This window comes from Rhinolophus sinicus, linkage group LG03, assembly GCF_036562045.2.
Source record: "Rhinolophus sinicus isolate RSC01 linkage group LG03, ASM3656204v1, whole genome shotgun sequence".
NCBI lineage: Eukaryota > Metazoa > Chordata > Mammalia > Chiroptera > Rhinolophidae > Rhinolophus > Rhinolophus sinicus.
The window spans coordinates 141,980,681-142,007,103 of record NC_133753.1 but is presented as its reverse complement, the minus strand read 5'-3'; the positions used below and the strand labels follow the sequence as shown (position 1 = coordinate 142,007,103).

Here is a 26,423-nt window from a genome sequence, read left to right as displayed (position 1 = left end):
AAATTCACTCTATGTGGCATTTACATTTGTTTAGAAAGCTTTTTTTCTAAACTAAAACTTTACTCTTTTTGAATAAGTAGTATATTCATATCATTCAAAAATCAAAGCAATATTAAAAAGAATACGCTGTCAAGTCTTGCTTTCACTATGTTGATCCCTTCCCCAACCCCTCATCACTTTGGTAACTAATTTGTTGGTTTCTTTGCATATCCTTCCAGTGTTTCTTTATGCAAACTTAAGAACATTTATTGTTTTTACCCTACTGCATTTCTACCTGAAAGATAGCATACTGTATACACTGTTTTATTGTTGCTTTTTAAAAATCTAACAATATATCCAGGAAAATGTCCACATTAGTACATAGATGGTGTTTTGTTTTGTAGACTGTTATATAGTATTCCATCATGCTGCTGTACCACAATTCATTTAAATATTCCTTTATTGATGGGCACCTTCCCAATATTTTAACTATAAATACTATGCATATAAACTTTTGCATGCAAACAAATTTGCATTTCCAAACAGGACTCTTATTTGTGAAGAGAAACAAGCATATCATATAGAATATTTATAAAATAAATGCTTGAAGGAGGTCATTTTTTTCCTTTAACTATTGCTTCTAAGAAATTCTCTGTGTTAATAGATTTAGCACCACTAGTGGGATGCTGTGGGATGAACACTGCCAAGCACTGCTTTCTCCATAAGTACAATATGTGCTTTGGGCATCAGCAAAGCAGGGGCATACCAAATTGTCCTTTGAGAAAGAATGTGATATTGCAAGAAAAAAACAACAACACATTGTAGTCATCATAGGAAAAATCAGAACTTTGTTGACTTAGTATAATTTTACAAAGTAGGGTCGCGTTTGTTTTGAGTAACTTGTAGGAGAGTAGGGATTCTGAACTTTTCAGTGATTAGCATCTGTAAAGGTCTTAACTGGGCCGCAAAACAACCCTGTGAGTTAGTGATATGTGAGAAAATCGGATACTTAGAATAAATAACTTGACAACAGCTACTTAACTTGTGAGAGGCAAAGCTGGCATGATTCTCAAGCAGAAGACTAGTTGACCTCTGGTAAAACTGCATCCAGTGTTACTGAGTAGGTTAAAAAAGACAGTGTAGGTCAAGGCCATTGCAGAGAAGGTGTCTTGCCCTCACTCATACACCAGCATCAGCTCCTGTTTCCTCATTGCCTGTGCCACTCCAACCTTCCAGGAAGTGGTGCTCTCTTTATAGAGGGGCAAGGGAACTGGCAAGGACCCTGCATTTCTGGTAGTGGAGTGTTTGGGTAAAGCGCTTTCTTAACTACTACTTTCTGTTCAGTGGAGAATCGCCCCACAGGTAGTTCACGTTTCCTCCCTTTCAGCCTGGCCCTTGCATCAGTTACCAGATTCAAAGGTGATTGTCATCTCTATTTTGCTGAGAGCAGAGGTTGGCTGCTAGGGAAGGGTACTTTAGGACTGGAAGTTCTCCCTCAAGTCTGAGCTGATCAGGACTGGGGACGTGATGGAGCTAATGAGCAGCAAGGCTGCCACTGAAACCAGGAACCACTTTAGGTCTGGAAACTATGAACATTTTCTTACATGTTTCCCTAACTGTAACTCTTATGCAAAAGTCGCCCAGGAAAAAGACTGTGCCTGAGAGAGGGGAGGTTAAAGGAATAGACTCATTTTTGGTGATAGAGACATTTGCTCTCAGGAAATAGGGACAGTAGGAATTCAAGGGAAACATACAGTAGGGAGGTGAACTTGGCTTTCCTCTTTCATCACCAGATCTTTCTTAGAAGTCTGCCTGTAAGGACGTGTAGGAAAGATGCCACAGTAATATGCAAACAAAATGGAAAAAGGGCTTTCTCAATTCACAAATTGAAAACTCAGAGGTTCTGTTCCACATAGTATTCCTTTATCAAATTCAATAACTCTTTTAAATCCAGACTCCTAAACGTCATCGAAGTAAAAGACCCACACCCACATTGTGTTCAGAGGGCACCAAGTGTAATTCTCTAACCCCTGGTTAGGATGGGTCATGTCTGCCTTCTGCCCCTGTAGGTCCTCTCCAGCCCATAAGCATGCTCAGCTACCACCGGGTCCTTTCACTATCTTTCCCTTCATCCTTGAACATGCTAACTCCTCACACCAGCTCTCTCCTTTTAATCGCAAACATCATGGAAGATTACTTCATACTTGCTGCCTGAAATTTCACAGTATCTGCTAGACAACCTCCTGAGCTTTCTCTTCTCTCCCACACCATTTTATTGAAATAATTCTCAGACACTACCCAAGACCAAAGTTCCTTCAATCTTCCTCCTCTGTGATCCCAATAAAGCAAGACACTACTGATCACTTCTTTTTCCCCCTGAAACCTCTTCGCGCCTTAACAGCACTCTTTGGCTTTCTGTCTGACTGCTCCTTCTTGAGGCCTTCCGAGGTCCTCCCTCAGTAGGTTGCCCCTCGTCAACATCCTTTTCTCAGCCTGCTTCTCCTCTTTCCCTTCCCCTTCCCCATGGCAAGCTCCTTCACAGACATGGCTTTCACTATTACCTGTTAGTAACATCCAAAACTTTATCTTCAGCATTTGCTGGTATCCTGAGTTCAAGTTTGTATTTGCAACCTTCTCATATTCTACTTGAATATAAGTCAGCAGTAAACATGCTGAAAACTGAATTAATTACCTTTCTCGTAAGGCAGTGACCTCTCTCTTTCCAATCAGGATATTACTAGGATCCTACTCATTTAAGCTTAAAACAATAAACTTCAACAATTCCTTATCTACTATCTCTCCTACCATTACCTATTTGCTGAATTTTGACAATTTCATCTCTTCTAAAACTTGCATTTAGGTGCTTAAACCGCAGACACCTTAACTTGCAATTATATAATCAGACCCCAACCAACTTTTCCAGTCTTGTCTTTCACTGCTCTCCTACTGCTGGTTCGAAACCCCGGGAGCTTCCTGGATATAATATGATACTGGCCCCCACACACGGAGTGCAAGGAGAGACTTAAGAAGGAGGCAGACCACTCCAGATTGGGAGGTGGTAGGTTTAATAAGCGAGGGAATTTACATATGAGGTTTGTTGTGGATGGCTATGAGACAAGCAGATCTCTGTATCCACCTGCCAGAATCTTAAGTTTCTATAGAGGCATTAACTGGGTTTAGTTTGTATACAGTCCAGATGGTCTTAACAGCACATTGCTCTCTCAAGTCTGCATCCATGAAAACGGTTCCCACTGTGGGAACAGTGGGTAAATTATACATTCCAATGACTGGGAGTGGGTCAACCGGTGGTGACCTCCTCCAACATCCACACATGGATACACTATATCTAAACAGGATGGTCCCCGCTTCCTGCAAATTTGTCTCTCACTTTCCCATCTCTGTGCCTTTGTACCTACTATTTCCTCCTTGTAGAATGCCCTCATCTAGGCCTGAACTCATAATTTGTAGGGCTCAGTGCAAAAGGAAAATCTTTTTCCGAAAGCAAGAAAGGTTAAAAGTACTAAAATGAAAGCTTTTCACTTTTTTCTGTTACTTCCTCTGCTCCCTCGCAGGCTCTGTTGTCCTATCAGACTTCTCTTACAAAACACGAGCTCAAAGACTATCAAGGGAATGACAGCAGAGCACAAAACTAAGTGCAGGACCACGTGTACTGCAGAAGTCGCATGTCCGCTGGGTCAGCCCTGTCCTCATCCATCTGGGCCGTTCTCTGTCCTACCCATCCAAAAAGACAAGTCAAAGGCTGTCTCTGCTGGGCAGATTATGAAGTGTCCTTGCTCAGGACCTCTGCCCTGCGCGGCTCCAAAGATGGCCAAAGTGGTTCCCTAGCACTTGGCAGAAGTCTCTGAGGACACTTTCGATTTCCTGTTAGTCTTTCAATCTCCTACTAGTTTATAAGTTTCTTAAGAGGAAGGGCTGTATCTTCATTCATCCGAGAATCCATCAAATGAGTTACACATAGCAATTGCTTAGTAAATGTTTGCTGAAAATGAATAAAGAGAACAAAGGGAAAAGCAGTGCTGTTTTGAAGCCACATGCAATGTTTATCCAGCTGCATTCCTTTTTGCATCAGAGCAGGAATCGCTGCTAATGCTGAAGTCCACGGGGTCCAGTTGGCTGGCCAGGGCCTCCTCGTTTTCCTTTTCAGTTTCTAAATTAGTCTTTACATTGATCTAAGGACATTCCAATTACAATTAAATTTTGGTAATGAATATATCATAGTTTCTAAAAATGTATGAATTCACTAATTTTCTCAAATATTTAGGTATAAGTCTATGTTTTCAACAGTTTTTTGTTGTTGTTGTTAAATAAACTATTTTAATGAAGAAAAAATAAATCTGGAAATGTTTTCTACACATTTTGGTTTAAAAATAATTTTACTTACTGCATACCGTAGTAGTGCCTTTCACAATGACTTCTGGAAAATTCTGTGCATTTAAGCAAGTTATCAAAGACTTTCCTAGAACTGCTTTGATAAAGAAGTTGAACAACTTGATAAGAACCTAGAACTTCCCACATTGGTTGAATACATTTATTACCCCAAGAACTATGATCCAATCTACACTCATCCTCCCTCCAAAACACAAATATCCTTTTTTTTGAGTATTTTGAGTTGAAAACTGAGAAAGCTCACTTGCGCTTGCGGGAGAAGCTACTTAAAAAAAAAAAAAGAAAAATGATAAAGCGGAATAAATTTAAACAGCAAAACATTAAAAAAAATGCACCACAGACACTGCATCACTAAGAAAGCCAGTAACTTTACTGAATTGTCTGCAAAATACAAATTATACCTTATTTCCAGCAGGAGAAACTTTGGAAAATTCCCCACTTTTATTCACTACAGACAGCTGAATTAAGTCCCTTGAGATACAGAGATGTGGTTTAACTTAGTTATAACATCTTGTCATCTAGTGGCGACAAAGTCCAGCTTATGCCGCTGTGAGCCTCTATTTGAATATTTGTTGCAATGCTTGTATGCCCTCATTTACAAGCTACTTTAATTACTGTCATTTAATGGAAACAAGTCCCCCAAAAAAGAAGAAAAATGATACAGCAAACCATCTGAAGCAATCCAAGTCCTATGCCTACAGTAACCCAGGTCTACTTTGCTCCGAGAGAACATTGGTACTGCATTCAAACCACAACAGAATCCATCACTTAGCTGACCTCTCTGAATTAAACTGAGGTATGAATCAATTTGAGGTATGAATAGGGAAGGCAAACGCAATACCCGATTATGAAAATAACCAAAATGGACAAATTTAATGTAGAAGATATGTGGCTTGGATTGCTCCACATCTTTGGTTAAAACATATTTAAGAAAAGCCTTTAATTACATCTGTAGTCTGAAGCATTCTAACAGACACCAGTATTCCATCAATCTTCAAAAGATCTGTAGTGGCAGGAAATTCACGCCATATAAGTGACGACATCACAGCAGATGGCACAAACAGGAACAGATGAAGTATGCTATGCTTAAGCAACAGCCTTTATTAAGGGTTCAAGTGGCTGCTTCTTCTTTTTTTAAAAAAACAACAACACTTTTTTTTTAAAAGAAAGAAATACAAGCATTAACTTTCTGAAAAAAACAAACAAATGGATAAAAGGGGCAAAAAATGCTATTTCTAAGTTAAAAGATGGGTGTGTGAGAAAAAGAAATACATAAAATTGTGAGAGGGCAGATATTCTTTTAAAAAGTGTATTTGAATATTTTTTTTAATTCTCACTTTAGTTAACCTTAAAGTGGTCTGAGGATGATAGGCATTTTCATATTCATCATTACAAAATGCTAAATTCCACCTTTGGGAAAAAATAAGCCATTTTACTAAAAAACACAATTTTAAAAAAGGTTGAAATGAATAGCCTTCCACGCACCAATGCATACAATATACAGGTTGTGCAGCTTGCATATATTGCATCAGTGTTACCAGTATTTAAGCTTAATATTACCAAAAAACTTCTAAAATAGGATTAGATATAACAATACTTGTAGCTGTGTAAAATGCCACTTATGGTTCTTTGACTTGCAATGAAGAATGTTGCCTAAATGTTACTCTAGGATGGGTTAAGTAAAATACTACTCCCTCAGGGCTCTGCCCTAAACTCCTGAATACAAGGATTTACTGTGATAAAAAACCAAACCATACTAGCGTTGCAAATACAATAAATGATAAATTACAGATAAAGTATGAGGGTAAAGATAGACAGTGATTGTTTACAGAAAGTGACTCATCACAATCAAAATTGTGCTTCTTCTCATTAAATCATCTTTAAAAAATTCTCAGATTATCCCTTCGCTATCTTGCCACCACTTTATATGAATTCAGTAGTGAGAACAAGAGATGACTGGCATCCATTTTCAAGTGATTCTGTTCTTTTCATGTTCTTATAAAACTATTGTCTGAATTGCTATAAATAGCCAAGGCTTCTGCTGGTACTTTAGCTTACTTTATCATCAGCATTAGAAATTCACCTTTTCTTTGTTGCTGAGGCAAATTGCAGGTAAAAAATTAATATGGCTATTTTTTCATATTTTCACATAATGACCCTTTCCCACCCACTGGTAAGTTTCTACTGATATTGATAAAGAGTTTTGAAATGACAAGGAACATTTGTGACATGTTTGCATATTTTATACACATCAAGTTATAAGGGTGTGTTGTAAGGATGGGATCAAGTCGATGGTAAGAAAAATGAGTTTCTTAGTTTTCTTTCCTGTCTGTGAATATGTGTGTGCGTGTGTGTGTATTTGTGTGTGTGTGTGCATATTTTCAGGGATGATTTTCTATTTTTCCTCTGCATAAATATTTTTCTTTCATGTTCCATGGATACCTCGAGTAGTGGGACATATGAAATGGTTACTAGATTTTTTTTTTTTTTTTTTTTTTTTAGTATATAAAATGTTAGTACAAGGCAGGTTAGCATCCTATATGGATACCACCAAAGGTGCATTGTGGTCTAATTGTAGATTTTAGATCAAGTTAAGAAAAATATAGCCTAGTTAGTAAGGTCTCCTGGCTTTTGCCACCCAGCGGCAGCCTTTTACAATGAGAAAACATAGCAACTGTGCAAGTAAAAGAAAAAATGGTAAGAAATGTCCTACATCTGATATAGGAGTGTCGATCTTACTGACTGTATCTTCTTTGCTGTGTATGTCAATGCATATGATTGGAGGTGAATCGACAGATCTTCACATTCCAAGAGAAGGAAAATCATTCCTAGATTGAAATCTCTCTTAAACAATATATATCAACATTTTTTTATGGCACTCACTTTTTAAAGGGTCTGAAAATTAATCCCTTATAGACAAATATTAGACAAGAGTCATCAATATTTCTTGAATAATTAAAAAAAGGGACATAGAGAGGTTCTTTAATGGGATTTCTTGAAATGGCTATTAAATCTCTTTATTGAAGAAAAAAATAGATGACATACATGCTTTATGCAGAAGTGACATTTGGGGTTCCTAACACACTGGGGTTGTTCAACAGTCCTATATTGCTGACAAGATTGTTGAGGGTCAGTTAAAATAATTAAAAACGGATGACGAAGCAACTATCTCTTTACCTGCTTCCTTCTTGTCTAGCACCCAGTATTTCACATTTTTCTTCTGTGGGAATTTGTAACTTATGCATCGAGTAAACTCCATATCACTAGTTTCTAGGGCCACATTTGCAGGACATGTGCCCCAATACACCTTCTCTATTCTGGGCATATTTCTACAAAGCATATCAAATTCTAGGCTGAAAACCAACCAGGTAATTTAGGATACGGGCAAGTTAGGGTATGCACTTACTGAATTCCAAGATGCATGGTGAAATGGTGAGATCAGAAAGGGGCCCTGCATTTGATAAAAATTCAAAAACAAAAATAGCATAAAATAAACTAATTAGTATATACAATGGACGTCAGTTTACCCAATAGATCGCTAATGTATTTAAAACAATTTAGGGTGTTGCAGTGTGATATGTTCTAATCCCACAGGTTATCCTTTTGACAGCTGACCTTGAACTTATAAAATGTATGCAGAGTAAAAGAAAACAGAAAGAAAATAGTTACTCAAATGTGCAACTGCACAAATATACCCCCCTCCCGCTATTAACAAAACTTCTGCTATTACCATAATATTATATATATTAGAAAGCTATACACAAGCATGTTAATTTCACAGATTTTTTAAAAGATTCTTAATATTTTATATAATTAGAAATACACATTTCAAAAACAAAACTTCTACAAAGAGAAAACAGTTATCTTGGTTAGCAAAGCATGGAGTTCTTCATGGCTTAGGGTAGTGCTTTCTATACAAAAAGTCCTTTTTGGTTTTTTACAGGACTGTTTAAAATATTAGCGAAGCTATCAAGGGGGGAAAACACATTTTGGCTTAAGTAAACTACGAAAAGCCACAAATGCTTTGCAAACTCTGTCTTACCTTTTATATGAAAATAAGCAAAATGTAATGTACATATTTTTATATTTTTATTTAATAAGAGATGCAGACCCAGATTTATTTATTTATTTATTTATTTAATTAAATACGTTAGCCCTCAAACTCCACATTTTTTAAATAGGTATGGTCCTCTTTTAATGGTCATTGATCCTTTTGATTGAGTGCCATACGCCAATGATACGCCTGCAGGTTTTGAGTGGTCTTGGGATGTTAGGTGACCTGGCGTATTCCTAACATTTACCAATGGCCACCCTTTGCCGGGTCTGTCCAAAACATCTATACATTTTTCTATATGTTGCATAACAGCTGCTCTCTCTTTCAGTAAAGATCTGCCGCTTTTGGCAAATGTTTCCTTTTGTCTATTTACATGTAAATAACGTTGAACCTGCAACATGACACTATCTATTGTAACATACATTTTGCAAAGGAGCACAACAGTGAAAAGAAGTTAGCCTTAAAATCTATTTTGTACAAGTGTTCTGTTGTACAACTCGAGTGCTAAGCTTATCTCAGCATTTCTGTTTATCTTTATACTGTATCACTGAGGCAATTTAAAAGTACTTTTACAAAACAGAGTACCTGACTTTTTTTTTTTTTCCACACACAGCACATATAATGCATATCGACCCCCCTTCCCCATTAAGGTATAGCACACACACACACTGCAAGAAAAAAAAAAACTATTAAGTAATAATCTGATCATGTTGCCCATCCTTCAGAGAGTCGCATGCGCTTGACTGAGGGACTTTCCCTTTCGTCCGGCGAAGGTCTGGTGAGTCCAATGGGGGAGTGGAATTCGTTCCGGTGATCCTCTCGGTCGCTCCCGTCGTAGGAACTGCTACAGCTGCTCAAGCTGTCAACAGGAGATCTCCCCGCCTCGTGGCGCGTGTGTTGTGGGTATCTCGAAGGGGTGGTGGTACGGTCTCTAGGAGGAGAAACAGGTTCTGACTTGATGTTGAGGCTTTGAGTAGAAGGCAGGGAGAGATTTGAACTCTGAGATAAATGAGTGCTAGTGCAAGCTCTGTAGGAGGAAAGGAAACCCAGTTACAGATGGAGGAGGCCTGGAGCCCCCAGGAACTCACAATTACATAAAACATCAGCTTAAAGACTCTCATAGACACCAGAGCATGCCCAGAGGGAGGAGAACGTGCTTAGGAGCACGTAAGGGCATTGCCTTCTTAGAGCGATTTAGGATGTCTCTGTTGATTTGCCCGGTAGTAATTACAGTATTTAACTGGTCCAGGCTCATGAATCACACCTCTAGTCTCTGACAGGTTCCCTAAACGGATAGGTTACCGGTTCAGAAAGGTTTTTTAATAAGACACACTGGAAAAAGCATTTTCTGTGTCTATGGGATTTCTTCCTAGACTAGTTCCAAAATATAATCTAAGATTTAAGATACAGTGTTTAGCTTTTGAATTAGATGTCCTTGATTTACTATTGCCAGTGTTTGGAAATTATTGTAAAAAGCTTATTATGGATATAAATGTTTTCCTCAATTTAATAAGCACGTACACATTAAGTTGCATAGTCTTCAGAAAAGGAAAAAAAGTTCAGATTTCAAATGAATAGAATCCATAAAAGGCTACTTATAACCATATCTGGTAAAAAGCTTGGGAGAGGGGAAAGAAGGGGAAGGAGGAAGGAGGATGACATTATTTGCAGAAATTTTAAGTACTGGCTTAAAAACACTTAGAATTCCTACCCCACTAAAACTAATATAATTTTACTTTCTTCGTTCATCCTTTCTCAGCTAAATGGGATAAAAGTGCTGTCTATTTTCTGCAATTATTTCAACTTTACCTCCTATTGCTAGTCTTGCTCTGCTGGGGGACTTAGGGGTTAGGGGACCACTTCTCTTATTTTTCACTGGCATTAGTTGGTGAATCTGGATTTGCCTAAGAAAATGTTGTTTGTAAAGAAGGATCTAGTGTGATTTTGTTCCAGGAAAGTATAACTTGCCCTTCTACCGAAATGTGGGAGAATTTCGATACTTGAAATTCTGGAGGGGAAAGCAGTAAGCCCTTAAGTGTATATCAGCAACGACGATGACCTTGATCAGGATAAACCATAGTAACATTGCCGATGTCAGTTTTAAGATGCTTCCATTGTTCTTACATTCTAATTGCACTGACATCCATGACTAGATTCAGCATTATTTGCTCATATTGTCGAGAGAATAGACAAATCTCTTTTTACTGAGGAAGAGTCACAGCAAAGAATAATCCGTAATAGACACACCCATTTTAAACAAAAGAAAGCAAACCTATCTACCCATGTATGTGATTGTGTTACTTTCTAATGGAGAGAATTAGATGGTATTAAAAACGTCATTATGAGTAGTGAGAAAATGGGTATATATTTCAGAGGAAAAAGTGGAGTAACTTGGGGCTGGCTTTTTGGAAGGTGCAATTCAGGCTCAAGATGTATACAGATATAAAATTAGTCAGAAATGAGTTTATTTTTGAGTGATGTTTTATACAAAAGCACCACCTACTGGCAAAGAATTACTTTCCTTCTCTTATTAATAGATGAGCGAATGTCAAGAATAACAAAGGAGAATTATTTGTTTTCCTAATCAGTTTTTCTTTCTCTGGCTTTTATGATTTTATAGAATCAAAGCAGTTTTAGCATTTGTATCAAGATACTACAAGGGAATGTATACAATTTTCAATCACCTGTTTATACTTGTATTTCTTTGTATTTTTATTTTACAGTCTATATTAGTATACTAATTTTCTAAGAGTTTTAATTAATGTTTAAATCAAGAAGATGTTAAAATGGGGGGGATACCTATATTTCAAAAGGATCCATAATGGTGGACTATTTTATCTTGTTTCAGTGTTACTTAATGTTTCATTTTGATGTCAGAGAAAATCATCTTTTGATTTTTGGATGAACTAATTTTCCTGACCATTTCACTAAAATTTAATGAAATGTCTACTATGATTCACACAACTGTTTAATAATGAATGCCAATTAGGAGTCTGAAAATAAAGTGGCATATCAATAAATATTTTTTGTCTGCCCTTTGACATTTAGATTATGTCTTCACAGGCGGGGGACATGGAAAACGAAAAAAAAAAATTTGGTGAGTTGGACTAGTAAAAGCAGTTCATCTGGATAAATTAAGCAAAAAGTGACATAATCAAAATGCTACTTCTTTAACAAAGCTTTTGGAAGCTGCATTATCTCCCAGTGTCAACTGGCTTGTCCAGGTTTTGCTGCATCTCGTCCCCATAAAAGACATGATGATTACTGTTTATCCCTTCCTATAAACAAATAGGCCAGTCCCTAAGTTAATCTTTTGGTGGCATTCCATTTGACACTGAAAGGATATATGAAGCATTTTGAGTAGTTCTGGGGACACTAAATCCAGAATAATGAAATGTAAGTGGTATCTGAGATTCAGCTTCATTATACTATGGTAGAGGACTCAAAACAGGTTGACTTTTAATTGACTAGTCTCTGTTATCAAGGAAGTATTTTTCTTGAAAAGAAAAAACATTAAAAATCACTTAACTGTATATATGCTGGTTCAGATATAACCATGTTGTGGTTTACTTATTCTTGAGAACAAAATTTTTACAGACACAGACAATTATGAAATGCTTCATATGTGTGAGTGATAAACAGGTGGAGGGGAGGGTGGTGGAAGTGGGGATAGAAACCAGACATGCAAGTTTCCTGTATCAAGTCCTGATGCAAGTTCTTGTCTACTACAGATGCCTTCCAACTGGAAAAACACCTACCCTTCCCCATACTTGTTCAGTAATCAAACATGACTGGATAGTTTTATTCAAACTGCTTACTGCCACTGCCTGGAAATGAGACTATCAAACTATATTTAAACCTAAACTTTTAAAAGTCATCTTTACTCCAAGTTACTCTCTCAGTATATACATTAACACAGATGATATACAGAAGTATTTCCAGAAAACAGGTTGCCCTTTTTAGGTGGTAGGAGAAAAACACCCAGAAATTTGAGGGGCATTTTTCTCAAATCTTAGTATTTAAATGACTTTCACTAACCCTTGATGGCAACTTCCTTCTGCCAGTCACCTCTGCTCTCTACATCAAGTCAGTTTATGCCATGTATGTAACTTGCTTAGATAAACATCAAATACTAGATAGTGTTAAGGTATAGCTTTGAAGAGTTAAAGGTATTTTCATGAACTAAATATGAAGCTCTCTTTTGTACTTTTCAATTTTGAGGAAGAATGGTGGTGACCATCTCGGGCTGCTGGGAATACCCACTTTGGTAGAGCTGAAATGTATTTTATTCTCCTTTGAACACTGTTATCTATCCAAAAGAATGTGAACTCACCATACAAGTGTATGAGACTACTTTAGCTAGGAAAAATATCAAATTTTAAACATTAATTTACACTATACGAAAATAAGGGAGCTCATATAATTTATTTTACATAAATATTACATCTTGGGATAAAAAAAACAACAGTTTAACATTTAATGTTAAACTAGCATGTGCTAGTCCATTTGAAGGACTCTCCTTTCGAGAAGTGTGTGTGTGTGTGTGTGTGTGTGTGTGAGGGAGGGAAGGAGGGGAAAGGAAAGAAGGGAGGGAGGGCGGGAGGAAAGAAAGTAAGTAGGTGGGCCAAAATTAGGACTGGAAGTGGTATCCTATCTGAGCGATAAGGGAAGTGATTAAGTGCAATAAAAACTCATAGACCAAATTCAGAGTGAAACTATGCACTATGAAAACTGGTGTTGTAAACAAATCAAACTAAACAAAATGCTTCATCCCTGGCTATTGTAATTCAGTGCCTCACTAGTCCAGTCCTATCTTTTCTCATTTGCTGAAGCATCTATTAAGAACAACAGATTCTTCATGTAACAGGAGAGAATTTTAAAATTGTAATAAAGTTAAAATACATAAGTAAATGTGTTTTATATGTAACATGTAAATTGTGAGATGTTATTGAAAACAAAAGAAAGCCACATTCAGGGAAAATAATACAATTTTTGACATTGATAATTTCGAAGGAAATCTAGTCCTCTAATGGATGAATTTTGTGAACAATGAAAAGTAAACAGCTATCTTTATTTTTTGCCAAAAAGCATGTACAGTGGATCCACTGCTGAGCCGCAGAAGTGTATGTATTTTAAAATTGCCTGGATGGTATGATGTACTTAGTGATAATTACCTGAAAAAGTTATTGCAATAAATGTCTACTTGGATAGTTAACATTTCTGAGAAAATTTAAATGTCCTAAAAAAACTCTGTTGCTGATCAATATTTAATATATCTTTCAAGTTAACAATCTTTCAAGACAGGAGCGTAATACTGTCATGTGAATTTATTATTTATACAAAAGGTTAGATTTTCAACAATAGTGATTAGTGAGTAGAATGTACATAAGCTGATGGTGAATGGGTTGAAGACTCCATTACCACAGCACTGATCGATGTGAAATCAATTCTACGGGAAGCTGGTGGGGCAGGGGAGGGTAAGAGATGAAGTTGTAATGTCACTCAGAGATTTTTATTCTACTTAATGTCTTATGCTCATTATCTCCTTAGAAATAGGAACGTAGAACTAGTTAACTATTCCAACCAAATGGCTCGGTAGACAAGTAAAAGTGAGACAGACATAGAAGATGTTTCCAAAATATAAAAACTTGTTATCTTTAAATTTTCTCTCCTCCTAGTATTTTTTTTTGAAGATTAATTGCAGTTTTGAAGTTTTTAGTGAAACTTAAAGTCTTAATCTCTAAAATAAAATTGTTTGTTTTACAAGTAGTGTGAATTGTGAATTCAAGGCTTTTTAAAGGTTTGAGCATTTCCACAATTTAATGCCAGGAGTCATTTCTACCATAAAGACATACCTCAAAACTACCACAAGGGGGCAGAAATACACATCTTCTGACCAGAAAACAACAAAATTTATTTTTATACCCAAACTTAGGTAATTAGTGTGTGTATGTATATATACATGTATGTTTATATTCAGACAATATCTATAAATATACAACTATGCTATGAGTATATTATAAATATATAAAATCAGTGGAATAGTTGATCCTATGATTATTATGTTAACATTAATCTGAGCTATGTGATTTATGCTAAGTGAGGATTCTCACATATCCCAAAAAACTTAAAGAACTTATAACTATAAATGTCTTCTTATATCCCACATGAGCTATATGAAACTTAACTAAATATTTATTACTGATAGAAGTGAAAATAAATATCGTCGGAAATAATTTATGTCATTATCACAGAGTGCCTGGCCCCTGCTCTTAAAGAATAAGGAAAGTAATATTTAAGCTACTTGGAAGGTATTGATCTGATAATTACTTTCAGATTTGGATAAAGTAGAATTTTACGTCCTCTAATGGGACGTTAGATCACATTTTTTAGAGATTGCCATTTGTCATTTAAAAATGCATCCTAAAAGTGGATTATAAAAGAAATAATGTTGCTTACCCCAGTTGACTGAGGGCGGATGGCGGCATGTTATGTAGGTGTTGCTGTTGCCAGCCAGTTACTGACCCCAGGTGAAGAGCGCTGGCGGTGTTAAACCCAGACAGAGATGACAGGTCGGCACTACTCAGAGAGTACTCTAGATCAAAAAATAAAACAGGGAAAATGTTTAATTTGGAAATTGCCAGATGATGAATAGAAGAAACATTTTTGATTTTTAAAATATTCTATTAGCATTATTTAATGATCGTTATACGTTGTTTTACTCTTGGGATGGGAAGAAGGAGAAAAAACATCAGGGACTATGTTAATTTAAAAGAGATATACTATACCAAAAAATAAGTATTCCATGAAAGCTTCAAAGTAGTACAGCTTGCAATTCTAGTTTATTAAAACTACAATATGGTATTACAGTATATACATATGTTTTTTAAACAATCTCAAGGAAGTGAGCTTTCTATTACATCAAAGAAATAACAGCTCATTTTCCTTGAAATTGTTCTTCTATACTGAACTCAGGTTGGGTTAGTAAAACTTTCAGTCACTTAAAAAAAATGTGGATACTCACTTTGTCTTAGAAACAAACAAGTAATGGTATACTGCTCTGGACACCACAGGTACTAAGTAAAACCTCCTAACAGACTAAAAAGGTACTATCTTTTTCATCTTGCTTTTTAATAAAAAGTATTTCATGTACTATTTGAACATGGCAAAGCTACTCACCGGTACCATATGTTGTTGAAATGGCTGATGGATATCCTCCCATCCCTTGTCCTGGTAAAGTAGGAGTTGCTACGGAAACCACTGGGGTAGCCAATGACTGAGCAGACTGGGAGTTATTTATCCTTTGATTCTTTTAAAGTAAATAAAAAGACATTACTGGTGGAATTTTTTTAAAAGTTAAAAATATTATATTTCAGTACTAGTTTTGCACATAAAAATATAACCTGGTACAAATCTCATGAAATTAATCATTTAACATGTGTCTCTATGAACTCTGCCAACCCTATCATTTACAATCCTTCAAGAGACCAGTTGTTGCCATAGTAACCCATTACATCAGTATCTCCTAGGCAACTGAACTAGTAACAAGTACCATAGCTTTATTATGGATAAAAACAGACTATGTTGAAAACTGATGAAATATGTATACTGTACTTCCATTGTTTCAATTTTTATTCAAATGCAAATGAAAAAAAATGAAATCAGCCACGGTGGCTTTATTCTCAGTTCTATATACAGCAGAGCAGATGGGTAGGGTGTCATGTGATATTCTGACCAGAAGGTGGTGCTCTGACCACTTTTTTCAGATTCTTCTAAACTTCCCTTAAACTAGATGGCAAAGCAGCTAACATTTACATTTAACTCCTTACAGCAAGGAGAGTAAAGAATCACATAAATTTGAAGATCATGAGGCTTAAATTTCTCAGAAAACAGTATCTTCATGGTTTTAAATAACTAAGGCATTTTGTGTGTGTGTTAGAATTTTACTATGAATTAAGTCCTAAAATAAATTTAAAACGTGGCCTTCACTTACAGAAGTTGAGACCGAAAAATAAATAACCTGACATACTTTTCATCTATGAGTGACACCCGAAACTAATAGTATTTAAATATAATCAACGTTAACACACAATGATGACTTCCAAAATCTTCCTGTTTTACTAGAGCTACCACTCCACCTAAAAGTTGCTTTAGGTTTCTCCTTGCCCAGGCCATTTCAGGGAAGCACGCTCACCACTTACCAAAAGCAGGTCGACATCCTCAGACTGACAGCATGGGGAAGGAGTTTTATAAATTAGTGTCTAAATATTTATAATCGGGCAAAATCTTTTCAACACAAGGAAAAGCATCTTCTAATACACACAACAGTTTAAATAGTTTTTAAAAACCAGACTCTAAAGATAATTCCTTACAAAGACATTCTTTGTTTCCCTTAATGAGCTGTTTGTCTCAAATATAAAGTCAATCTATCCAGTTTTCAGCATAGGTCACTGTCTCAACATTCATTATTTCACCATCACATTTTGGGGGAAAAAAAAGATTGTCTTTTGAAATCCCACTTGCTGGAGGAGGGGGAATTGCACCTGACCGACCGCTCACAGAATCCCTGTCAAAGCATCAGTTTTAAGGGAGTTGGGATAAATCTGCTGATAGAGACAGCCTGCCATGCATGGCCCACACTGCTTGGCTATGGCCCTGTGGGAGGTTTTATTTATTAGATCCAGTCTTCTCCTAAGGGAACGTTGCATATTATGTGATTTTTTTTGGTTGATATTCAAAATTAATCTGCACTGTGCCATAATAAACTAATCAGCTTGCAGGACTGTTTTACCCTGAAGCTTGCCACAGAGCACAGAAAGGAAAAAATAAATGTGTTTGCAAAATGATCTAAATTTGTCTACTGAATCTTGGTTTTAAATGTTCTCGCTCTTAAGCAAAGCTAATTTGGAGAACACTGATGTAAGTCTCTTTGTTGTTGAATTTAGTTCCACAATATCATCTTCATCTTAGCCCTGCAAACCCAGGAGAAAGACAAATGATAGAGGCTGTGATATTATTTATATTTATATTTCACATTAATTTATTTACTCTTACAAGTGCCACAACTTATTTTTTTTTACGTAAAATGTAACCTTTGTTTTCAAAATGCCTAGGATCTTAAAACAATCTGCTTTTGAGAGGTAGTTTTTTGCATGAAGCACATACATAGAAAGATGAATTGAGGCAGTGTACAGGCATGTGATGTACTGAACACTATCACTGCAATATACCTAAGAAAAGAATTCCAATTAACAGGAGAAAGTTCATTTGGAAATTATGAAAAAAGATTTTTCATTGTCAGCACTTTGAGGACATAAATAGTTCAATACTGTAAAAATCTGTTATGAAATACCTCATTCTGTGAATTTGATTCTACCATTGGTCGAACCATATGTCTGTCCCATAAGCAGAGCAATAAGGAATATATATTTTTTCTAATTATAAATTGGAGCCCTTAAAAGGAAATGTTTTCTTTGCCCCAGAACACGAGTACTGTAGTGGAGTTTATTGGATGTTGGTTCTTTTTTTACATGGAAAAGGGAAATGTGAACCAGTTACCAGAAATAATTGCTAAATACAAAGAGAGCTCTAGCAACAGCACTGATGTGTTAATTTTCTGGGAGCACATAAGTAATTCATAAAGTTAGACAAATACAAAAAGAGCAGAACATATACAAAACATTATCAACATTTATTTAAAAGGCAGGTTGTCATTACCACTGATGGCATCGTATTCTTGCTGCCTGGTGGAATAAGAACGCGGAGATCTGGTTTACGGTTATTCATCCCTAAATTCATGGGGGGAGGAGATTTTGCTTGCATATTCTTGTTCAAGTTACCAGGTGAGACCAGCAGACCTGGTGAGTTTCGGGGATTGCCATACCCATTCCCTGTTAAAACAAAACAATGAAAGAAAGCACTCAGGAAGAACTCCAGACTCAAATATGTTTCTAGAGAATACACAACATGAGATTAAGAAAAAAAGCTGAACAGTATAAGACATGCAATAAATAACAGACGCTGAAAGTCTACGGGATGACTGATGAAACTGCCATGTGAAGAGCAACCCAATCAGTTATTTAATAGTACTCTATAGGAAGATTAAAAACTTCTAATGAGAAGACAGTTTATATACATCAACTTGCTCAGAAATCAACATATACTTTTTTTCCTATTAAAAAAATTCGGGAAGAAAGTCAGACAGTCATTCAAGGTCTAAGAAAAGCACAAAATTGGTCCTGCACTTTAATTGACCGGCTCGGCGGAGGCCTGGCTGGAGTGACTCACTCTTTCAGTTCAATGGTTTGGGTTTTATTTTGTGTGTCTGTGTGTCCTCAAGTGAAAAAAGGGCATACCAGCAAGATGGTAATTTCTAGGACACACAGGAAGAATAGCCTCTTACACAGCTTGCTGTTCAGTTCCCCTTTCCTTTGAGCGATTTCTCCCTATGGTTTTCTTCTGTCTCGTTTGCCCTCCTTGCTAAGTTCAGTGTACGACCCTGAAGGCTGGCTTTCCTGCACACACAGAACTTCAAAAAGCAGGACTCCTTCTCAGGAGCTGAAATGAAGGGATGATGCCTCCACGAAAACGCTGATTCACCGAGGCACAGGAATAGCCATCTAACGCGAACACTGAAAGGATTTTCTTAGGTCTCTGATGTTTAGCCCCCTACTAACAGTAAATGGCTATCTGGAGGTCTCCATGTCTCATAATTCAAAATATACTGCTTTGTGGCAGGAAGAACTATAAGGGAGTTGATGTAACCTGAGCCGAGGCAGAAAGTCATCGGCTGGCTTCCTCTACTGCCTCTGATTGGAGAATATGAGAAACCAATCACCTGATTCAACTATTCTTGCTGGAAACCTAGACAGCTCTTTTCTGAAGCTCTCTAAAGGAGCGAGTCAAACCTCGTTGTAACTGCCATCATTCCCATAAAACACAAATATCTATTACCCCAGGACGAACGATACTATGTGCTGTCCAGTGGGGATGCAAAGACCAGGCTCCAGTTCTCAAAGGCCCTGAAACTCCTCTGTGGTAGTCCAATATAATATGTACACGTGCAAAACGCACAAACCAAGACAAGGCATCCTAGGGTGAAGTGCCCATAGAGAAATCCAGATTAAGTGCTACTGAGTTCCCAGAAGGGAAGAGATTAAACCATAAACATTCACGTAAGAGGCAGGAATTGATGTGGACCTTGAAAAAAGAGAAGAGATAGTAAAATACACTGGGCTTGTGACTGGGCACTGGGAAAAAGATGAGGGGGGAATTTACAGAGCACGGTCTGGGACACTGAGGAAGCTGGTTAGAAGGGAACCCATGAAAAGAGAGGAGTGTTGGAGCCTCCTCTGGAGGGCCATGGAGGTTGGGCTATGGAGACCTTGAATTGCAGTCTAACAAGGCTTGGGTTTACATGGTGGAAATGGAGATCCATGAAGGTTGCAGAGCAGAAGGAACACAGGCCCCTACGTGGACAGAATGATCTATGTGCATTAGGATATCCCATAATTAGGGAGGCCTGGTGGTATGGACCAGTCTGGAAACTACTGTGATAGCCTGAGCTACAGATGAAGAATTGGGAAGGCAAAGTACAGGTGTGTTTCAGGAGATATTTATGGGAACATCTTTTGAATTAGAATATATTTGAGGCACACTGTGCAGAGAACAATTGTTCTTCATATCCATTCATTTACCTGTCTCATTTTATGCATGAATAAACAGGCTGAATATATAGCAAATAACTACAAGACTAAATCTGTCAATTGGATTATGCATAAAACTCTCCACATTACTGGGGGGAAAAACCCCAAAATAAAACAAATGAAATACCCCAAACACGTGTTGAGTACACAGTAGTTGCTTAAAAAATGTTGGCTGAATTTGTATATAAACTCCTATAATAAACTTCAAGAAAATTAGCTAAAATCTCTAAAGCTAGCAAATAGGTTGAAAGCCAAAATTTTCCTTCACAGTTATTTTGGACAGCTTTCTGTGGCAAAAGTTATTATATGAAACAAATATATTTACCTTTTATCACTAGGAGAAATACAAAGAATTTGTTCATAGAAAAATGCTTGATAAAACTGAATGCTCAGAGGAGTTTTATATTGAGTATTTCTTTTATGTTTGAATCATTATTGTGAATATGTCAGGACTTCAGTTTTAATTAATAGATTCTACTGGATAAAAAGGGAATCAGAAAAACCAAGACAAAATTTGCACTATACTTTTCTGTCGGCTGAAGTCCAGACTGACACACTAAATACATATGTCACTTATTTATTAAGTCTGCGTGAGGTCTGGTTTAAATAAACAATCAAATGGAAAATTAGCTGGGTAATTTCAAAAGAAGGGGGAAAAAAAGTCAGTTAAGCAGTGCAATGAAGCTTGAGTAGATCAGAAGAAACTAAAACCCCGGCTTGGTAGATGCTGATACTGGTTTGCATGGAGGAGTTATTTTGTTAAAAGGAAGTAAAACCGCTTCATAAAATGTGTTGTCCTGTGATATGAAAAGCATTGGGCCAGTGTGCGAAAATGGAAATGCTTCATGGAGGCTCTGAGAAAAGTTTTTTTTTTTTTTAAAAAACATTTTCTACAGTAAACTCAGAAATTCCAACAAAGCCTACATCTTTTTACTCGCATTTTAAATAATAACTTGGGGCAGCAGTAGGGAAAACAAAAAACAACTAAACATACATTTCAGTTTTTAATCCAATAAATGCCTAAATATGAAAAAAGTTGATTTGAAAAGCATTCTATTTTCCTCTTGGAATATTTCCTGTTATTTGGAAATTATGCCATTTTTAGAAGATTACTCATATTTTAAGGTGTTTACATACTGAATGTAAAATATTGTGAACCACGATGACACTTCTTAAATTCATATTTTTAGAGCATCAAGTTATTTTTAAGAACAAATAAATTCTGCCTTTTACCGACGAATTTCTGCTCTTTTTAGCATATTGTGCCAGCTAGCATTTTGGAGCCGTATAATAACCATTTCTGTTTCCAGCCACCAAGTTGTTATTCTTCTGGCATAATATAGATTCAGGAATGCAAGACTGAGGATCCTAAACCAGTGATATAGAAACCTATCATTTGAAAATCAATGATGAATACATGCGTGTGGTTTGCTGCTAAGAAGAGCCTGCATTTAAACCAGCTCGGAAACCACGGCCTCCTCCTCACTCCGAACGCTGTGGCCTGCATTGAGGCTGTTGTCCTATCATAAGATAAATTCACCATACAGAACAGTCTTGTTCAAAGTCCAGGGTCAGAGAGGTGGGAAACACTACCTCGCAATAACCTTCTAATATACAGATTCAACCTTGCTTCATGCTATGTTTTAAAATGATCCTCCGCCTGAACAATTATCAATTTAGATGTGACTGTATACAGATGTCACATTCCCTGGACCACTTAAAAGCACAAAAATTATAAAGCATGAGTGAATGGATTTCCTGATTATAGATTATAAGAAAATGAAGAACAGACCAACTTTAGAGTCAGTTTGTTTTATAGTTTCATTTGATTAAAAATATTGTTTCACATAACATAAAACAACTTAAGCATTCACGATATAATTTGGATGAAGGATAAGGGAATCTACCTCAATTGGTTACAAGTTTCTAAACACTCATATTAAACTAGTATAAATATACAGAACTTGAAATGTGGTGTTAGGAGAAAAAAAAATTTTTTCTCTCCAGTTAACTTGAAAACACTTGCTTTTTTTTTTTTTTTTATTGACTCCTATTTTAAGAAGTTGTAAATTCAAAGAACATATTCCTGGCTTAAGCTGTAGTAAGGAGGACATTTTGCCTTGTCTCACAGAGCTCAATTGAGCACGCAGCTCTCTTTGAGCCCAAAGTTCTAAAACTTTCTCTTATTTGGATATTTAGACATTATGAGTCTTTTCACTAGTTTTTTTTCCCCTTTTTTCTGGAACTTTCAGTTATAAATACAAGCATATAAAAAGCTATTATGCATAAAACAGAAACTAATCCTTATGGACCAAGACTAATGTTTTCATGGGCACAATCTTTTTCTCAGTCTCCCAAATTGTCTTTTTGACTACTCCCTTTTCCTCTTCCAACTCTATACCCAATCAGATACCAAATCTTGTTACTTTTTCTTCAAAAATGTCTCTCTCCATGTCCACTGCCACCATCCTGGTTTGGCTTTCATCACCATTTGACTAGGTTTTTCAATAACCCCCATGTGGTTCCCTGGTTTCTAGTTGAACAGTTCTTCACCGGGCCTTAAGATGGACTTCAGGAAGACTGTGAGCTCCTTAAGCCGTAGGCAAACTTATGTGCATATTTGTGATATTAAATCTAATGTACAGTCCCAACCTACCCAGGGAAATATTTTTAAAGTACTGCTTCCATCATGTTCCTTTTTCAGATCACACGGAACACTGGTGAGTCAGTGCCCTATGTGGCTCTCAGGACTCGGCAGAGTTTGACCCATTCTATCTATCTAACGTGATTTCCAAAGGCCATAGCCAAACACATGGTCCTCTGAAAATGCTTCAGTCTTTGTTCTAACAGTTCTATAGCCTGTGTTTGCCCTTCTGTTTGATGCAAATTCATTTTTTAAGGATCAGCGAATGTCCTAACTCTTTCATGATGCCTTTCAGACCATTTCAGTCCACTCTGAACTCACTCTCCTCTAAGATCTTGTTGAAATTAGAGGCAGGGATGCTATGTAGAGTACTAGCATTTTAAGTGTTTCAAGTGAGCACAAAATGGATTCACAAAATATGCTTAAAAATTAAGAATTATTCAGGAATGGTACTAAAAGATAAGTGACTGAAGGAATGTGAGATGAGAACTGAAAAATGTAATGAGTAACTTATTAATTTCAAACATCGAGGGACTCTCCTCTTTACGCTACTTGAGAAAATTTTCTTGAGATAATAATTACATACTGATGACCAAGCACACCACTGAGACAAACTGCTTATCAACCATATAATATGCAAGTCAGGAAATCCTGCAAGTGCTCACCCACTAAATTTGTTTATAGAGAGTTAATTGAAGCTTCCTTTCCCACCTGTTACATCTATTAATCATTTCAAAGTACATTACCTTAGCTAACTGCAAGTGGTAGAATCGAATAAAGCAGAATTTTTCCCTGAGGAAAAAGAAAATGCTTAGACATTGGATCTTTTCCTCTACACTGACAAGTGTTTATTGCCATGGTTGTCTCTATACCAAGATAAATTTCAACAGTAATTTACTCACATAGACTTTCTACCTAAAGATGGGCTATATGAGATCCTAGGAAAAAGAATGGTGAAAGGGTGGCAATTAAGACTGAATAGGATTTCATCAGATGGTTCAAAGGGAGACTTCCTGCAGAGAGAGAATGCAGGAGCAATCTCAGAGTCATGACGATATTTGAGAAGAACAAACATTTCTATGAAGATGCAGCACTGCATGTTTTAGAGTATGAAATTTTCAGAAGTTGGAAAAGTAAGCTTGGCTAAGACAAGCCTCTCAGGTCATGCTAATTTTATACTGAACTTCATACTATAGAAAATGAACAGCCAGAGTTGGTTTGTGAGTGGTAAATGACATCGTTAACTCTGTGTGTGAGGAAAATAATAGCGGCAGTGGAAATGATAGATTAAAGGGGGTCAGGGTGCTGCTAGGGAAGGTAGTTAGGATGCACCTGCCATGGAACACACGAGGAATGAGGTCTCGACGAGGCAGCAGAGATGCGAACATTTACAGGGCAGAGGGGAGTCAAGAACAAAAGAAAAAAATAAAGCAGATAAATCCAAGTTCTAGTCATGAGATCTCCATCAGAGTTCCTCCAACCACAATGAGCCTTAGTTTTCTCAATGCTAAGCAATGATTTCATAAGTGAGAAAGAAGCATAAAATTCATCTGAATCAGAGACTTCCACATACTCACCTGAGGCAGCCATCATGACGGCTGCAATATTAATAATAGCATACATACCCTTTATATAGTGTTATTTAGCAATAATAGTAATTACATAAAGCATACTCATTAAGTACCCTGAAAAGTACTAGGCACTTAGTAACTGCTATATAAGTGTTTGCTATTATACATAGATAGAAAAGACCTTTAAATGCTTACAACGACAACCGTGTGAGATACTAATACCCTCCCTGGGTTACATAATGAGAAAAATGAAGAACAGAGAGGTCCAGTAGCTCAATGTCCAACAGCGATCAACTGATAGAGCCATGATTTGAACCAGCAGTGTGTCCAGAGTCCATACTCTGAATTACACTGCCCTGCTCCTTGAGAGTCGAACACACTTTGAGATTTTGAAAACCCTTCTATGTCAAATCTTATTCTAACACTACAGAATACAAATGAAGTGTGAGACCTGAAAGAGACATGAGACTAAAGGTCCTCTTGTGCCAGAGGTGATGTGGAAGCTTGAGAAACACCCTCCGTGGCCCAAATAACTGTTCTCGTTCAGAAGTTGCTGACCTTATGTAGGAAGGCACAGAATGGTGATGTTACAAACCATATTTCTGGTCTCTCTCTGGATAAATAAATATTTACAAACAGGAAATACTGGGTTTAACTACACTAAATGTCAGAGCAATTGTTTAACTTTCGTGTGCTATTCAACTGGATGATTAAATATGCTTTGAAAAAGAGATTTTGTAGTATTTTAGTCAATATTCTTCTCTCCTGTAACAGAGGGTAAAGATGTTTACCTGCCTATTGTCAATTTAAGAGACCATCTTCCATCAGAACCACTTAACACAATAGTGAAATGCCCAGTATTTTATAGTATCTGTTATTAGTTGTTATCTGGACAATAATTTCTCATATATAGGTGTATAAAATTAATTTTGTTTAGTAATTTATTAATGACATCTTAATTTGGGGAATTTGAAGCAAAAAGCCATGGGAAAACATTAAGTTGAACATATAGCTGAACTTCTGATATGTTGATTTTTTGCTTTTACTTTAGCAAAATATTTTACCAATCTAGGTTTCCTTTTTCTTTCATTAGAACAATTTTGAAAACATTTACAAGCATACTTGTCTTGTTAAACTAGAGATGTCACATACATTATAATGCCCATTACCATCAAGTAATTTTATATTTGACTTTTTTAAGGTTTTAAGATAAATTAGTTTTCAATATCAGGACATTGTTTGGTGTCTCAAATAAGCTTATGTCTTTTTACAGAAAATGCTTTGAAATTATATACAGTAGACTTGCTCATACAACTCACTACTCCACTGGAAGCGACACACTTAAAATAGTTTTAGTGGACAAATATTATGACCTTCTAGACTTCAGCCCTATATGCACTTTGACCTGAATGCCTGAAACCCTGCTAACAGTGGTAGTACTTATAAGTTATTCAGCTGTTGTGAAACACAGGTTTATTTTTTGTAGTTGTAGTGTTTTTGTCTTTAGGGAAAAGGAGATCTTCTTCATGGGATAGCTCTAAGGGAAAAGGCAACCACAAAACATCTGGAGGTCAGAAATCTGGGAATGATGAAAAATTCAATATGTCTACTATTGAATGGGGGCAAATCAAATTTCTGATTATGATTATGGTTGTGATCCTTAAACAGAAAACTGTCTTCATTCTATCTGGGGGTTTCTTAGGGAAATAATACAATAATGCATAATGTCAGACTAAGAAGAAACTCCTGTGAAACCTCAGCGCCTTTTGTGGTGTAGTCTTAGAAAAAATACCCCAAGAATACACCAAAGCCCAGGCTATTTTTGGTTGTACCAGTCAGAGGGCAGCAGACATTCTAAAAAGGACTTGTCTCTTTTGCTTGACCATGTCACCCTGATGTTGAACCAGACCTTCATGGATTTCATATCTACCCCACTTGTCCTTGATGTTTCTTGGCTGTGTTTTGTTTAGTATCTTTTGTGAAAGCAAGTCTATCTGCTAACTAGATACTGAACTTTAAACATTCAGCACATACAATAAGCTCTGGATTGTGAGATAGAAATT

The 26,423-nt window shown here is 36.6% G+C and overlaps 1 protein-coding gene across 24 annotated transcripts in view; it reads right to left on the bottom strand.

Moving 5' to 3' along the window:
* Nucleotides 1-4,734: 4,734 nt before the first annotated feature.
* MEF2C (myocyte enhancer factor 2C) overlaps nucleotides 4,735-26,423 on the bottom strand; it is a 167,885-nt gene continuing 146,196 nt past the window's right edge. For 12 of the 24 annotated variants that reach the window (XM_019734219.2, XM_074328748.1, XM_019734221.2 and 9 more), the window contains 5 exons: nucleotides 18,158-18,330; nucleotides 16,642-16,665; nucleotides 15,620-15,749; nucleotides 14,900-15,035; nucleotides 4,735-9,467 (listed from right to left, as the gene is read on the bottom strand). In XM_019734219.2, coding sequence (XP_019589778.1) covers nucleotides 9,146-9,467; nucleotides 14,900-15,035; nucleotides 15,620-15,749; nucleotides 16,642-16,665; nucleotides 18,158-18,330 — 785 coding nt within the window. In that variant the 3' untranslated portion in view covers nucleotides 4,735-9,145. The remainder of the gene's footprint in view (nucleotides 9,468-14,899; nucleotides 15,036-15,619; nucleotides 15,750-16,641; nucleotides 16,666-18,157; nucleotides 18,331-26,423) is intronic. The other 12 variants (XM_074328749.1, XM_019734231.2, XM_074328750.1 and 9 more) reach the window with 3 other exon arrangements.